The sequence below is a fragment of the Myotis daubentonii genome, chromosome 21, assembly GCF_963259705.1.
Source record: "Myotis daubentonii chromosome 21, mMyoDau2.1, whole genome shotgun sequence".
NCBI lineage: Eukaryota > Metazoa > Chordata > Mammalia > Chiroptera > Vespertilionidae > Myotis > Myotis daubentonii.
This window is the reverse complement of record NC_081860.1, coordinates 15,263,896-15,280,769: the sequence shown is the minus strand read 5'-3', so window position 1 is coordinate 15,280,769 and position 16,874 is coordinate 15,263,896. Positions and strand designations below refer to the sequence as shown.

The 16,874-nt window shown below is 51.4% G+C and overlaps 1 protein-coding gene across 1 annotated transcript in view; it reads right to left on the bottom strand.

Annotated features, from left to right (window-relative positions):
* Positions 1-16,163, bottom strand: part of AGBL1 (AGBL carboxypeptidase 1) — a 226,078-nt gene extending 209,915 nt beyond the window's left edge. The window contains exon 1 of the mRNA XM_059678428.1: positions 15,810-16,163. Within this exon, the coding sequence (XP_059534411.1) occupies positions 15,810-15,860 (51 nt within the window). The 5' untranslated portion in view covers positions 15,861-16,163. The remainder of the gene's footprint in view (positions 1-15,809) is intronic.
* Between the last annotated feature and the right edge of the window lie 711 nt (positions 16,164-16,874).

Below are 16,874 nucleotides of genomic sequence, written 5' to 3'. Positions count from 1 at the left end.
CAATGTGAAGTTATTATTGCTCCTTTTTCATACTCACTTTTTTTGGAAGCAAGTGATTATGCCTAGCCTACGCTGGAGCAGAGGGGGTGGAATTAAGCTTGGGGTTTTGGGGAAGAATCTACATATTTTCTTTTGTTGTTGTTGTTAATCCTCACCCGACAATATTTTGTCCATTGATTTTATTTTTAGAGAGAATGGAAGGGAGGAAGACAGACAGAGAGAGAAACATTGATGTGAGAGAGACACATCAAGTGGTTGCCTCCAGCATTCTCCCTGACCTGGGTCGGGGATGGAACCTGCAACCAAGTTACATGCCCTTGACGGGAACAAACCCACGACCTTTCAGTCTGAGGACCAATGCTCTATCCACTGACCCAAACCAGTTAGGGCTCTATGTATATTTTTTTAAATATATTTTTATTGATTTCAGAGAGGAACGGAGAGAAGGAAAGAAACATCAATGATGAGACAGAACCATGGATCTGCTGCCTCCTGCACGCCTCCTACTGGGGATGGAGCCCGCAACCCGGGCATGTGCCCTGACCAGGAATGGAACCGTGACCTCCTGGTTCCTAGCTCAATGCTCAACCACTGAGCCCCGCCGGCCGGGCTACATATATTCTTTAAATCCTTGATGCTTGAGGGAGGCGTGCATTCAGCTCATTCATCTTTCCTGGGAGCATCTACAGTCTCTTCCGTCCTGTCCGTGATCACATGGCCCATTCCTTCGCTTGGAACAGGACTTCCCCCAGCACTCAATCTGTCAGTGCCTCCCGCGACCGTGGCAGGAAATGGACAGTATCATGTTGCTCTGGTGACCGTCACCTTCAGCGGCGGATTCTGGCTGCCGAGAGGTGACGTGGGAGGAGCACGGGGGCAGATCCTTGGAGGGAGAGCTCCTGTTCAGACGCAGCTTCGTGGGATCACTGGGCCTGGAGGGCTGTCCTCGCCAGACGCCTTTTGCAAAGGAAACTGCCGTTCGGGTGGACATGGTCTCTGGCTTCCCCCTCACGTCTGGCCTTGTGTGAAAGTCCCCCTGCCCCTTTCTGAGAAGCCCAAGTTCTCCCCTGCATAACTAATTGAGTGCTGATTGCACCATGACTGCCTTGGGCATCTGTAGACACGCGGTGGGAAGGATCATCTCATCTGTCAGCTCAGAGTGTGAGGAAGCCGAGGAGTGTTCAAAGGGGACCCGCTGGAGGCCGCCTTGAGCTCTGGGCTCGCTGGTTACGACAGGGCCAGGGAACACGGGGTCCCTTGGCTCCCCGGACGGCAGGCACTTTTAGCAACACAGGTTCCCCTGGGAACCCCGGAGAATTCTCCTAACAGATCCGAAGTTTTTCGGACTTTAGAGGTTTTCTAATCCTAGTGTTGCCAAATGCATGCGAGCAAGGAAGTCTCTAATAGTTTTGTTTTTTTTTTAAGCCATCCAGGACAGGGAACTCATCATCTCCCAAAGAGGCACACCACTGTTTGAAACTCTAATTTTAAAGTCTCCCTGGTTGGTTTGACTCAGTGGTTGGACTGTCGGCCCAAAGACTGAAGGGCCCCGGGTTTGATTCTGGTCAAGGGCACGTACCTCTGTTGCAGGCTCAAACCCCGGCCCTGGTTGGGGCACATGTGGGAGGCAACCAATCGATGTGTCTCTCTCACATCCGTGTTTCTCTCTCTCTCCATCTCCTCCCACCCTTCCATTCTCTCTTTTTAAAAAAAAATGGAAAAAATATCCTCAGGTAAGGATAAAAAAAGAATCTTGTGTTAAGGCTTGGCTATTTCTTTTTTCTTTTTTCTTTTTTTTTTTCAGAGAGGAAGGGAGAGGGAGAGAGACAGAAACATCAATGATGAGAGAGAATCATGGATCAGCTGCCTCCTGCACGCCCCCTACTGGGGATGGAGCCCACAACCCAGGTGTGTGCTCTGACCGGGAATCGAACCTCCACACACAACCACTGAACCATGCCAGCTGAGCAAGGCATGGCTATTTCTTTGTGATTTACATACTGACATATTGCCTAATCTTAAAAAAATAATCGACGCTGAATTCATGAGAGACTGAGAAGCTCATGGCAGGTGACAAGTACACATTCGCTTTCTAGCTCCGCCCGAGTGATGAGAGACCTGCTTCGTCCTCTGTACCGTTTTCCCGCCCTGTGAACAGAATCCAAGCATCAAACTCCACATCTACCCCCATCACCTCTGAAATGCTCAGGCCTCCAGGGAAACACTCGCATTTGCAACAGACACACAGAAAGCCGGCCCGGGCTCTTGATTGTGTCGCGTGTATTTTTAACCTCTGCACCTGCTCTCCAGCCCTGATATCGCAGGCCCCCCTGGAGCAAGCAAATAAAGGATATTTAAAATGCATCTCCTCGCTGCCTTTGTTTCGGGAGCGTAATTACAGTGTTGTCACAGGCGCTTGATTTGCGGAGGGCCAACAGCGGCGGCAGAGTTCGAGCCAAGGCAGCCTTTGTCAGCGTAAACATGGGGCAGATACGCCCTGAGAACACGTGCTGTGTTTTGTTTTGTTGTCTCTGAAATCCAAGCTGCGAGACGGAGCCTTTATACTTGTCTCTCATTTTCCACCCTACCCCCCAAACCCCCGCTGCCAGTCTTCAGCCCAGAGAGAAGCAAAGGGGGAAAGGCGAGGTGAACTGGGGGTCCCTAGCACCTCGAAGGAGAACTGCTCCTACAGGGCCGGATGCACTTGTGGAAGTGGGGCTGAGCCCGGGAAAAGGTGAGAACGCCTCCTGAAAGAGAGTCCCTGAGGGTGAATCTGAGAAGAAAGGTTATATGGACACACCCTAGACGGGGATCCCAATGTCAGTGAGACAAGGAAGTCAGAGGCAGCTTCTATTTTTTCTTTTCTTAAATATGTTTTTATGGCTTGCAGAGAGGAAGGGAAAAGGAAGAGAGGGATCGAAACATCCATGATGAGAGAGAATCGTGGATCGGCTGCCTCCTACACGCCCCCCAATGGGGATCGAGCCCACAACCCGGGCATGTGTCCTGACCGGGAATCGAACCGTGACCTCCTGGTTCATAGGTCGATGCTCAACCACTGAGCCACACCGGCCGGGCTATGACAACTTTTTAAGCTACAGATTCTCAAACCCCTTCAGACCTACTGAATCAGACGTCCCTAGGGTTGGATTTCAGACATATGATTTTTTAAAAAATATATTTTTATTGATTTCAGAGAGGAAGGAAGAGGTAGAGAAAGATAGAAACATTCATGATGAGAGAGAATCATGGATCAGCTGCCTCCTGCAAGTCCCCCACTGGGGATCGCGCTCACAACCCGGGCATGTGCCCTTGACCGGAATGGAACCTGGGACCTTTCAGTTCGCAGGCCTACGCTCTATCCACTGAGCCAAACCAGCTCACCCAGGCTTCTTCATGAGAGGAAGGACAAAAGGGCAATGGTCAGCTTTCTGTTATCCATCGCCAGATCTGTTCTTACTCAATACAGTCACCCAGGGAAAGTCTTCAGCAAGGTTGTGATGATGACAATTGATAGATAAATCATTAGGTAAACGGCCCGAGGAACACAAAAACCTCTCAGACAGCATTCCTGAGGACAGATGAGGAAAGATGACCGGACCAGCTGGTGTGGCTCTGTGGCTGAGCATCGACCAGGAGGTCATGGCTCGATTCCAGGTCAGGGCACATGCCCGGGTTGAGGGCTCGATCCCCAGTGTGGGGCGTGCAGGAGACAGCCGATCCATGATTCTCTCTCATCATTGATGTTTCTAGCTCACTCTCTCTCTCCCTTCCTCTCTGAAATCAATTAAAATATGTTTAAAAAAAAAAGAAAAAGATAATTAGTTCCAACAAAGTTGCAAAAAATCCAAACAGACAACCCTTGGGTTTTAGCACTAGGGAGAACCAACTCAGGTTCGAATCCGGCGTTAACACTTGCTAGCTGTGTGAGCAAGATGTTGTCACCGCTCTGAGCCTCATTTTTCTTGTTTATCAATTTGCTTCTTTTGTTCTGCTTTGTTTTAGCTGGAACGCACTGGAATGATGCCCACGGACACAGAGATGAGATGAAGCTTAAATTAAATAACAGAGCAAATGCAAATAGCCTAGCACAATGACGCTCAATAAATTCTCTCCGCCCTGCCTAGTTTAGTGGCACAGTAAATTCTATTATTGTTCCCAGTTATTTACTTCCCTTCTTGTAAGAGGATTTTAGGCCAAAAAATAAATAATAATAATAATGTCATGAACTGATTTAAATGTCAACCTGATTACGATACAGAGAATGGATTTTAAGATCCGTCCAAGTAAGAGATGATTGTGGCTGAACTAGACTGTGGGGAGGAGAGAGCATCGGGCAGACAGGGGATGTGTTCTGAATGCACAGCCTGGAGAGTTTATTGACTCGATCCGAGAAATCAAACGATCAAGGAAAAGCAACCAGTGGGTATTGACGCCATTAACTGGGAAGAAATATGGGAATTAGTTTTTTAAAAAAAAAAAATATCAAGAGCTCACAGTAATTGGAATGCCTGTAAGATATTCAAGTGAAGATGTCAAATTTCCAGAGACGTGTCAGTTACATAACTGTGCCTTTTGAGGGAGAGATGGGGTGCTACTCGTGATGATAACCAGATAACACGGATAAGTGGGGGCTGTTCCAGAACGCTGGGGTGTCTGGAGCTTCATGGTGTGGGCGCAAAGGGGCCGCGTGCTAACCTGATGAACTCAGGGAAGGCCTGAGGGGTGGCCTTGCAAACTCAGAGACCTAAAGTAACCACCAAGGATGGTCTGAAATTAAACTTTTTTTTCATTGAGAAGCAGTCTATGGTATGTAGTCGCGTCCTAGGCCGGTATCTTCCCTGAGAAAGATCAACTCTGATCTTTTTTTTTAATATATATATTTTTTATTGATTTCAGAGAGGAAGAGAGAAGGAGAGAGAGAAACATCGATGATGAGAGAGAATCATTGTTCAGCTGCCTCCTTCAGGCCCCGTACTGGGGATGAAGCCCGCAACCCAGGCATGTGCCCTTGGCCAGAATCGAACCTGGGACCCTTCAGTCCGCAGGCTGACGCTCTATCCACTGAGCCAAGCTGGCTAGGACCCAACTCTGATCTTTAACTGAGCCTATATTGTCTGTTTGCATCTAAGATAACAGACCTTTGGAATGTCAGGGTAACTTGTAACTTCCCTTTTTCCGGGCCCCTCCGGGCACACCCAATGCACCAGAGAGACCACAACCCCCTTATTGTTGTCGAGGTAATGGTTGACTGCTCCCTGTCCTGCACCCACCTAAGTAAGACAAGCATGTGTCTGCCCTTTTACATTTTACCCAATCCCAGGCGTTTCCTGCCTTTGCTTTGTCCCGCCTCCCTTGTCTATCACCCATGGATTTCATGTCACCCATGAACATCTCTTCCTTGGATGGTAATGTCCAAAACAAGGTGAAGAAAACGCCATTCTCAGGGGCATTCTCTCAATACGTTGAGATTCTGGTTCCAGGTAGTTGTCGACAGTTGGGCTCAAATAAACTCACACAAAAAAAAATTCTTTACAGGTTACGTTAACCATGGGAAGGTGGGGACTAGAGAGAGACACAGGTGGAGGCAGCCCTGACGAATGGCTGGTATATGACGGAGAAAGCCACGCGGGGGAGAGCGGACTGAGAACAAGGAGAGAGAGAGGAAGCGAGACAGAGCCTCGAGCCTGCCCGTGTGGAGAAGTCAGGCAGGAAATGAGGAGAAGCCGTGGTCCTCGCCCCAGGGCACCGGATGCCGGGGTGACAGCATGGCGTCTGGCCTGGGAGTAAGTCATTCTGGCCATCGCTGCCTCGGGCCCTAACAGAACCGCAACCGAGGCCCTCCGAGGTTCTTCTCCTCCACTGACAGTGATCGCAACGACTCTTCTCATGTGACCTTCGAAGCCACAGATGGTAGAAGAATTCTTTTTTTTTTTTTAAGGAAAAAAATGAGATAAACAGCCAATAGAGGGAAGGCCTAGCAGGAAGTGCGTATCAGTGCTCTGTACTCTAGCGGCCTAGTGGGCGTCCCGGCTAAATATCCATCTTTGCCATTTCAATCCACCATGCGTGACCTCGCCGGGCTCATCTGGACCATGAGATGAGCAGTAAAATGCATATCACCGTCAATTATCATCTACAATAATAAAAGGGTAATATGCTAATTAGACCAGATGTCCTTCCAGGCGTCATTCCGGACATCCTTCTGGACGAAGCTGGGGCCGGAGGGAAGCAGCTGGGGTCCCGGGCACCTGCCAGTGGCCGGAGGAGGGAAGCCCGGGTTCCGGGTGCTGGAGGGAAGCTGGTGCTGGCAGCCGGGGGAAGGAAGGCCTACTCTTGCAAGAATTTTCATGCATTGGGCCTCTAGTGTAAAAATAACTTACTTTAAAAAGTCAAAAAGCCCGGCCAGTGTGGCTCCATGGTTGAACCAGGGGAACACGGTTCAATTCCCGGTCAGGGCACTTGCCAGGGTTGCAGGCTTGATCCCCAGTGTGGGGCATGCAGGAGGCAGGCGATCCATGATTGTCTCTCATCACTGATGCTTCTCTCTCTCTCCCTCTCCCTTCCTCTCTGAAATCAATAAAAATATATATTTTTTAAAGAAATGAACTGCGTGGGCACCACACTCAGCAAGGACACGGTTATCTTCCCGGCCACATCCCGGTACATGGAGTCCCCAAGGCTGCAGGGTGAGCAGGTGCAAGAAGCTGACCGTGACTTCAGTGAAAAGAACAGGCCCTCCCTTGACCCCTCCACCTTCTATATGTCAACAGTCAAGGTCACAGAACAGACTTCTCATTGCGGAAGTGAAAATACGCAACACCGTGTTCAAGTCCCGGCGATGGGCTACGTTCCTGGAACACCCAGAGAGCGTCCCCGCAGACTGGGCAACTCAGAGGACCGAGGCCACTCCCCACAGGGGCAGTTGTGATAGGGGCAGAAACAGAATATCGGGGACCGGCTAGAGTTGTAAGAAATATGAGTCATTTCCCTGGCCGGTTTGGCTCAGCGGAGAGAGTGTCAGCTTGCAGACCAAAGGGTCCCAGGTTCGATTCTGGTCAAGGGCACATGCCTGGGTTGCGGGCTCAGTCCAACATGCAGGAGGCAGCCGATCAATGATTCCCTCTCATCACTGATGTTTCTATCTCTCTCTTCCTCTCCTTTCTTCTCTGAAATCAATAAAAATATATTTTTTTTAAAAAGAAATATGAATCACGCTCTGTGACCCGCGGGTGTGCTGTTCTGATTTAAAAGGCACCTTCTGACCTGGCTGGGAGCTGCACGCCGGCCCTGGGAGCTCCCCTGGAAAGGCAGCCCGTCCTCCCCACTGGGAGCTGCCGGTGATCATGGAAGGACGCACAGCTTTACTGCGGAAACCAAACCGGAGCGCCAGCCCTTTGAGGACCCCCAGCCTCTGCACACCCACAGGCCTTTGCAGACCCCCAGCCTTTGCACACCCACAGGCCTTTAAGGACCCCCAGCCTCTGCACACCCACAGGCCTTTGCAGACCCCCAGCCTTTGCACACCCACAGGCCTTTGCAGACCCCCAGCCTTTGCACACCCACAGGCCTTTGCAGACCCCCAGCCTTTGCATACCCACATGCCTTGGCAAATCTCCAGCCCGCTTACCTGTAAACTGCCCATTTGGCATCACCCTTTGGCCGACTTCCCATGTAATCTTTGTCCTTCCACCCACTACCAGCAGCTGGCTTATGGTGGGACAGAGCAGATGTTTGTGGGTGCCCTGCTGCTCCCCCACGCTGCCGGCAAGATTGGAACCAACGCTCATGTAGGATTCCACCCTATCTCTGCTGAATGGGCTCAAGGAGTGACCGGCAGCCCAGACCCAATGACTGCCCATATGCCATGTCCAATATGGCACCTCTGGGTGCTAAACCACTGCCAAGGCAAAGTAGGAACATAGCAGCCGGCTACCGCCATCTCTGCCCCACCGAGCCCCAGGCTGAAGAGGCAGGACCAACTGTCAAACAGCCAGCTTCAGATTTCAAATGGAACCCCGTCACAATATCCCAAATGGAAAAACGGCATACGTGTTACATACAGAGAGTTCTTGAATAAGACTGTTCAACAAGACTGGAGACAGTATTGGATTCCCATTCCGGCCAGGTTTGCAACTAATTTCCATTTGTCAAGCCTCAGTGACGAGCAAATATAGCCCTTGAAATGTCAGTGGCTGACGCACACTTTTTTATTTCAAGTGTCGTTTAGTGACACGTGCAGAATGCCCTTAATTGATTTTGAGCGCTACGATAATTCTCAGCGTTTTCGAAGAATCAATATGACAGACGGTACCTCAAGCGCAAATATTAACAGCCTTTCCTTTTTGGATATGCAGAAGGAGAAGTGCTATAAAGTTGGGTCCCTTTTTTTTTTAATTTTAGCTGGTACTTTTTTTTACCTAGGCATTTTCTTTTTCTTAATATATTTTTTTATTGATTTCAGAGAGGAAGGGAGAGAGAGAGAGAGAGAGAGAGAGAGGAGAGATAGAAACATCAATGATGAGGGAGAATCATTGGTCGGCTGCCTCCTCCCGCCCTCCAGTGGGGATCGACCCGCAACCCGGGCATGTGCCCCTGACCGGATTCGAACCCGGGACCCTTCCGTCCGCAGGCTGACGCTCTATCCACTGAGCCAAACAGGCTAGAGCAGTGGTCGGCAAACTGCAGCTCGCGAGCCACATGCGGCTCTTTGGCCCCTTGAGTGTGGCTCTTCCTAAGCCTTAGGAGGACCCTAATTAAGTGAATAACAATGTACCTACCTATAGAGTTTAAGTTTAAAAAATTTGGCTCTCAAAAGGAATTTCAATCGCGGTACTGTCGATATGTGGCTCTGCTGACTAATGAGTTTGCCGACCACTGGGCTAGGTCAAGTTGGGTCATTTTTTAAGCCTACGCTGCAAATGGGGAGGAGGACCAAAAACTCAAAATTAAGTGGCACAATGGCATTGTCGAAGCTTTCATCTCCCATGAGAGAGCTCCTGGGATGAGCAAGCCACGGCGCCAGGGGAGCAGGACACTACACGGCGAAGGAGAGGTGGGGAAACCGAGGCTTGAAGAAGCGAGGCAACTCCCTCCTGAGCAAGTAGTCTGCGTGTGTGGGAACTAGGACAGAAACTCATCTCTCTGGGGCCAGTAACCCCAAGGTGTGGCCGCTACAGACCGAAATTAAGCTCCGCAGACTTCCACCAGATGCAGAAGTAAGAACGGGAGAGGCCTCGTGGGAGACCACCGCTGTTGGGCACATTCCCCACGTCCACCTTGTCTCTCGGGCATGTGGAGACCACAGGGCCCCCCGTCCACATCCCCGCCGGGGTGTGCCTGGATCTTGGGGTGCATACATCGCTTGCTGGCGGGTTCAGAGCCTCGAATGCTTCCCACAGTGGGTTCTGTTTTTATTTTATTTTATGTATTATTATTAATTTTTTAAAATATATTTTATTGATTTTACAGAGAGGAAGGGAGAGGGATAGAGAGTTAGAAACATCGATGAGAGAGAAACATCGATTAGCTGCCTCCTGCACATCTCCCACTGGGGATGTACCTGCAACCCAGGTACATGCCCTTGACCGGAATCGAACCCAGGACCCTTCAGTCTGCAGGCCGACACTCTATCCACTGAGCCAAAGAGGTTTCGGCCGTTATTATTAATTTTTAATCCTCACCCGAGGATTTTTTTTTTTAATTGACTTCAGAGAGGAAGGAGAGGGAGAGAGAAATAGAAACATCAATGATGAGAGAGAATCATGGATCGGCTGCCTCCTGCACGCCCCACACTGGGAATCGAGCCCGCAAGCCGGGCATGTGTCCTGACCGGGAATCGAACCGTGACCTCCTGGTTCATAGGTTGACGCTCAATCTCTGAGCCATGTGGCCCGGCATCATCTTAGCCTCCTGCTCAGCCCAGAATTTGAGCTGTCCTTTCGAGAATTTTTTTTTGCCTTTAGGACATTTAACGTATATATTCTGATATAGACCAACTCATATGAGGATGTGCAATGTATATTTTATGATTAAATGATGAAAGTCCAGGAGAAAATGGGATTTGCTCTGAGCCTCTTCCTAATTTAGCTACTGTGCATCGTTATAGGGGTGGCTTGGGTTAACGCGAGTCTTAAGGGGGGTGGGGTACAGAAGCCCAGGGGGTTGAAATTTAGGGCACGGAGCTGTGCTGGGTGGTGGGATCCAAAGAAGAGAGATGTTACCACCCCCTGGGGCTTTCTTCTTTGGAGGGGGAAGGGCGGGGAGAGAATTCATTACCGACATTTATTGGAGATGCAGCCTTCTCTCCAAATCCCTCAGGGAAAGTTTCATCAGATACCCCAAGTGTGAAACCTGAGCCTGCCTTTCATCTGAAACCCGAGGCCAAGGCTGACCCCCATGGCCATCTGGCCTCAGAGCCCAAGCAGAACGGCCCACAGGCCGCAAGGAGAACCTTGATCAAAGCCTCCAGGTCTATCCTTATATTCTTTTTTTTTAAATATATATATATATTCTTTTTAATTTCAGAAATGAAAGGAGAGGGGAAGAGAGAGAGAGAGAAACATCAATGATGAGAGAGAATCATTGATCGGCTGCCTCCTGCACACCCCCTACTGGGAATCAAGCCCGCAACCCCGGGCATGTGCCCTTGACCGGGAATCCAACCCAACCTCCTGGTTCCTAGGTCGATGCTCAACCACTGAGCCACACCAGCCGGGCTCCCCACACTTTTCCGACTTGGGTAAGATCACTGGGCGCTCTCCTGCCTCTGGCAACCACGCCTTCCCCTGCTGACACCTGACCCACTTTCTCAGGCCTTCCCTGAACCTCCAGCATGGAGGAGTTTGGGCTTCCAAAGGCCATCGAATTTTTTTGCGTGTTCACCTTGACCGTCATCACGTGCAGACGTGTTCCACAAATACTTTTCGTCCTCCTCCCTTGTCACGCTAACATCGTGTTTCCATGACGCCAGGCACCGTGTTTCAATACAATCACGACTGGCCTTCAGGCACACACACGATGCTGACCTCTCCACGTGCATTTTCTCTATACACGCAGAATAAGCCCGTGAACAGGTATTCTAATTCTCATTTCAAGATGAAAAGCATCCCAGTAAAGAAAAGTTCAAGAGTCTGTCCTGAATCCCATACATGGTGAGGGGCTGAGTCAAAATTCAAAGACCTTGCTCATGTTTTTACGTCTTTAGACAATTTTTTAAATTGTACTGATTTCTTTTTTTTAATATATATTTTAGTGATTTCAGAGAGGAAGGAAGAGAGAGAGAGAGAGAGAGAGAGAGAGAGAGAGAGAGAGAGAGAGAGAAACATCAATGATGAGAGAGAATCATGGATTGGCTGCCTCCTGCATGCCCCCTACTAAGGATTGAGCCTGCAACCCAGTCATGTGCCCTTGACTGGAATCGAACCCAGGACGCCAACGCTCTATCCACTGAGCCAAACAGGCTAGGGATAAATTGTATTGATTTTAGAGAGAGGAAGGGAGAGGGAGAAACATCGATCAATTGCCTCACGCGTGCGCCCCGACCAGGGACCGAACCCACAACCTGGGTATGTACCCTACCGGGAATCGAACCGGTGACCCTTCACTGCACGGGATGATGCTCAACCACCTGAGCCACACCAGCCTGGGCAGGCCTTGCTCTTCTGGACATACCATCCCACCCAACAGTCTTGTCCCCCCACCAGGTTTCCGATGACCTACAGCTCAATGCTCCCTCCAGACAGGAAGCCACATCCTGGGGCCTCGCTCACAATCCATCACAGATGACTGAGAGAAGGCGCTCGCTCTGGTCCTGTTGGCAAAGACACACAGACCTGGGATTCTGTTGGAGCAGCTCTAACGTCAAACCCCAGAGCACCCATGCAAACCGCAAAAACGTGCCCGTATTGCAGCTTCGGGGCTGCCCACGCTGACCGAACCATCACACACATTTCATGCTTCGATAAGGAGCTGCACTGGCGTGCGGGGAATGCCGCTGGGGGAGGGCTCGGGGCGCGGGAGCCGGTGTGGCGCCCGCATGCTGCTACCCTGGCTGCCCCTTGTCGTCCCCCATGAGCGTGGGGCACGGGGAGAGATGAGAACGCAACGGAATGAGATGCCTTCCTTTTCATCCAAGCGCGCTGGCATCCGCCCAGGAAAAAAGCAGGGTGGAGTGATGAAAAGCGTAGGCAAGTGTCCCCAGTCTTGCCACCGTGTCCTCGACTGGGGAAACCATAAAACTGCGGTCATTTGAACAGCGTGTAGAGCTCACAAGCACTTTTGTTTTGTTTGTGTTTAATATATATTTTTATTGATTTCAGAGAGAAAGGGAGAAAGAGAGGAAGAGACAGATGGAAATATCAATGATGAGAGAGAATCATGGGTCGGCTGCCGCTTGCACGCTCCTTAGTAAGGATCAAGCCTGCAACCCATGTGCCCTTGACTGGAGTCGAACCCAGGACCCTTCAGTCCACAGGCAGGCCCTTCTAGTTCCCAGATGACCTAAAAAAGTCATAATTCTTTACCCCTTTCGGCCTCGTGTGTACCTCCTTGGGCGACCCTAACACCAACCACAGTCTTCCCCAGAGGCTAGAGAAGCAATACCAAGCCTTGTCTCTCCTTGGTGCACAAGGAAAGAGGGTCTGGCTTGAATCAGTAACACCCTTGGGATCTCCCGTTGAAAGCAGTTCAGCTAATGTCTCAGAAACTCCAGGGCCCTCCTCGTCCGCGGGGGTTAGGGGAGAGCCTGAAATCCATCACAAGATACGATTGCGTGGAATATCTGCTCTGGGTCCTCTTTCTTTATGTTTTTAAGATATTCATATTGATTTCAGAGAGGAAGGGAGAGAGAGACAGAAACATCAATGATAAGAGAGAATCATGGATCAGCTGCCTCCTGCACGCCCCGTACTAGGGATGAAGCCTGTAGTGCAGGCATGTGCCCTGATCAGGAATCGAACCATGACCTCCTGGTTCATAGGTTGACGCTCAACCACTGGGCCACGCTGCCCGGGCTGGTCCTCTTTTTTTAAAGTATAGTGGAACTGCCCTGGCTGGTTTGGGTGAGTGGATAGAGCGTCGGCCTGCAGACTGAAGGGTCTGGGGTTCAATTCTGGTCAAGGGTACATCCCTGGGTTACGGGCTCCACCCCAGTAGGAGGTGTGCAGGAGGCAGCCGCTCAATGATTCTCTCTCATCATTGATGTTTCTATCTCTCCCTCCCCTTTCCTCTCTGAAATCAATAAAAATATATTTAAAATAAAAAATGTATAAAATATAGTGGAACCTCAGTTCTCGAACTTAATTCATTCCAGAAGGCTGTTCGAAAACTGAATCATTTTTTCCCATTACAAATAACGTCAATGGAATTAATCCGTTCCAGACCCCCAGATGACTCCTCCTTTAACCTTTCTTATATACGAACAGTACATGTCTAATGTACTATTTAATCTAGAAATAAACACTTCAAAAACAAAAAGGACCTGAAATAGAAATGAAAACTTAACCAAAAAGGAAAGGAAATGTACAGTGAAAAATAAAAATGTAATAACAAATAATAAGAAGCAACAAAAGCAAAAACAAACAAACAAAAACAGCAAACACACACAGGAAAATATTCACAGCCCAGTTTCCTGAGATGTTAACAGCGGTAACCTGACTCATACTCTGGATTCTCCCCTTTGTCGCCTGAGAGCCACGTGAGGGATCCTACAGGTGTCGGCATGAAAGCGTTGTCGGGCGGAAGAGTGAAGTGTTGGAGACGGAGACGGGAGACGCTCGTTGGAGAACCGAGGTTGCACTGTACGTCGGAGTTCTGGTTGGTTCCGCCAAGACAGAAGGGGGACTCGTGGGAACAGTTGTGGGGGCTGGCTCAAGGCTAGGCCAGGAACCCAAATAATTCTACACCCGGATTCTGACCAACTCGGGCGCACAGGGAAAGCGCGATCCCGTTATTTTAATGTTCTGGTTAATTGCGGACTTAGTAGGGTATATGGAACGTAATTAAACCTTCCTTTGACTGAGCGATCCCGCAATGGCCCGGAGCGATCATTCTAAATATCAATTATAAACCCCCCACTGGTGGGAATTCAGGGGGTTGTGCTCAACTAGCAGTGACTTCCGAGCCGGCGGAAAATTTATTCTGAGGTTCGCTCCCACCCCCGACACTCCCAGCCCAGACGCGTCCTTGCCTTTTACGCATCGGATAGAATGAGTCAAAGCACAGGACGTCGCGGGATCTTGGAATTGTTTGGTGCCGGTCCCAGTTCCCCAGTTAGGTGGTTACCTGACCCTGGGAGAGGTGGGGGGAGCTATTTTGTTTCTGAGACTCGGTTTTCTTATCTTTACATGGAAGGTTGGATTTATTCATTCTTTAACTTTTAGAGTCACAGCTGTCATTAAGAATCAGAGGAGCCCGGCCAGAGTGGCTCAGTGGTTGAGCATCAACCTATGAACCAGGAGGTCACAGTTTGATTCCCGGTCAGGGCACATGCCCAGGTTGCAGGCTCGATCCCCAGTAGGAGGCGTGCAGGAGGCAGCTGATCAGTAATGTTCTGTTTAATTGCATCTCATCATTGATGTTTCTATCGCTCTCTCTCTCTCTCTTTCTCTCTCCCCCCTTCCTCTATGAAATCAATAAAAATATATTTTTTAAATAATAAAAAATAATCAGAGGAAAACTAAGACCGTTTTTTACAGTGGAAGTGCACAACGCTTACAGTCCACATCAGGGTGGAGGTACTGCAGCCCATCCTCCGTGACCCCCGATCACAGCCTCAGATTTCCACGACCCCTGGGCCCTCCAAGCCCAGGCATTCTCTGCATCGGTTAAGCTCACGCCTCTGCCCACGGTTGGAAAGCAGTGGTTCTTGGCCTTAGCGGCACATGGAGACCACCTGGGTGTCTTCTAAACATCAATGGCCAAGCTGCTCCCAGACCAATTAAATCTGATGGGGGAGGGGGCGCATAGGGGGAGTGGGGGGGGAGTCCCCAGGTGATTCTAGGGTGCAACCAAGATTGCTCCAGGACAAGAGTTCTCAAACCAAGGAGTGAACAGAACCACTCTATGGGGAGGCCGACGCCCAGACCCTGGCCCACGGAGACTCTTTTTTTGTTTTGTTTTTAATTTTTCTTGATTTCAGAGAGGAAGAGAGAGGGAGAGAGAGACAGAAACATCCATGATGAGAGAGAATCATCGACCGGCTGCCTCCCGCACGCCCCACGCTGGGGATCGAGCCCGCAACCCGGGCCTATGCCCCGACCGACCAGGAATCGAACCGTGACCTCCTGGTTCATAGGTGGGCGCTCAACCCCTGAGCCCCGCCGGCCGGGCTCCCGGGTGATCCTGATTCCCTCTGGCCGACCCACCTGGGCCGGTGCACCATGAGCAGGCTCCCCGGGCAACTCTAAGGAACCCAGAGCACGTTCAGCAGAAGCCCGGAGGAGTGGCTTCCCGTACCCCTGGCCTCCTGGGCTGGGCCTCCCCGCTCGCTGGGCTGCGGGGCAGCTTCAACACGTCCTCATGTGCCAGGCGGGCCTTTCCCCCCCACTTTCTCCACCCCTGCAAAGCCTCTAATCCCACCAGGTTCAACGGCTTCAGCAGAGCTCTCAGCAACAGCGTCCGTGCTAAATATTTAACCCCCAGAGCATCCCTCAGGTCCGCCTCAAGGTGAGAGCCGCTGCTGACTCCCGGGCTACGATCGCTGCCGGTGAGCAAACCAACCGAGCCCGGGCACCGGAGGGGCCGGCTGGAGGGGCCCGGAGACGCAGCCCGCCAGGTGGCCCGCCTGCACCCGCTCCGCCCCTTCCTACCTGGAGCGTGTGCAGCAGCACCTGCAGCCCGCTGCCCTCTGGTTCGGCCATGCCCTCCCGGGTGCGGGGCGGCGGCTGCCTGCGGCCGGCCGGGTCTGGGCTGGAGAGGCAGCGGCGGCCAGGCTGACCTCGCTGCCCGCCTCGTGGGACGCTCGCTGCACGGAGACTTCCACTCGCAGGCTCCTGTGTGCAACCCTAGACCTCGGCTCGGGCGCACATGCCCCCCGACTCCCACGGTGGGGATTAGGTGAGCCCCCGGGCTGGGGAGGGCCGAGCATGTGGGCGCGGGGGTGGAGAGGGCACCGGCCGGCGTGAGTCACTCTCCCACCTCCAGGCCCATGCGGGAGCCGCCCTGGATGGCTGACAGGCATTCCCAGCTGACAGGCTCAGGCTCCCTGCGGAGGCCGGCCCTCCCCGCCTGTCCCCTTCCTTTATTTTGGTTTGTTGCCGGCTCCCGGGTAACAAGAGAACCAAGGGCGCTTGCACAACTGGGGCGGGCCGGGCAGGGTGGCCCGGGGCCCCCTGAGGTCCCAGGCTTCGGGACAGGAGCCCTGGCCGCGGAGGAAAACAACAGCCCCGGACACTTCCGACCGACTGGGCCCCTTACATAAGCTTTTCACTTCCCCAGTCACCCTAGGGCGGGCGTTCGGTGGTTGCCGCCGCATCCCACCCCCGTGTGACAACGGAGAAAACCGAGCCGCAGAGATGGGACGCCTGGCCCGGCCGGGGTGGTTGATCGTCAACCTGTGAACGAACAGGAGGTCAGGGTTCGATTTCCGGTCAAGGGCATGGGTACCTCGGTTGCAGGCTCCTCCCCGGCCCAGGCCCTGGCCAGGGCATGTGCAGGAGGCCAGCAATTGATGTGTTTCTCTCACAACGTTGTTTCTCTCTGTCTCTCCCTCTCTCTTCCACTCGCTCTAAAAGATCAATGGGAAGATAGCCTCAGGTGAGGACTAACAACAGCAAAATACAAAAAGAAGTAAATGGGTGACAGTAGCTCAGGTGCCCTTTCCCGTCAGTATTTGAATTTTTTGCAAGAAATAAGCGCAGACCTGCACAGTTAGG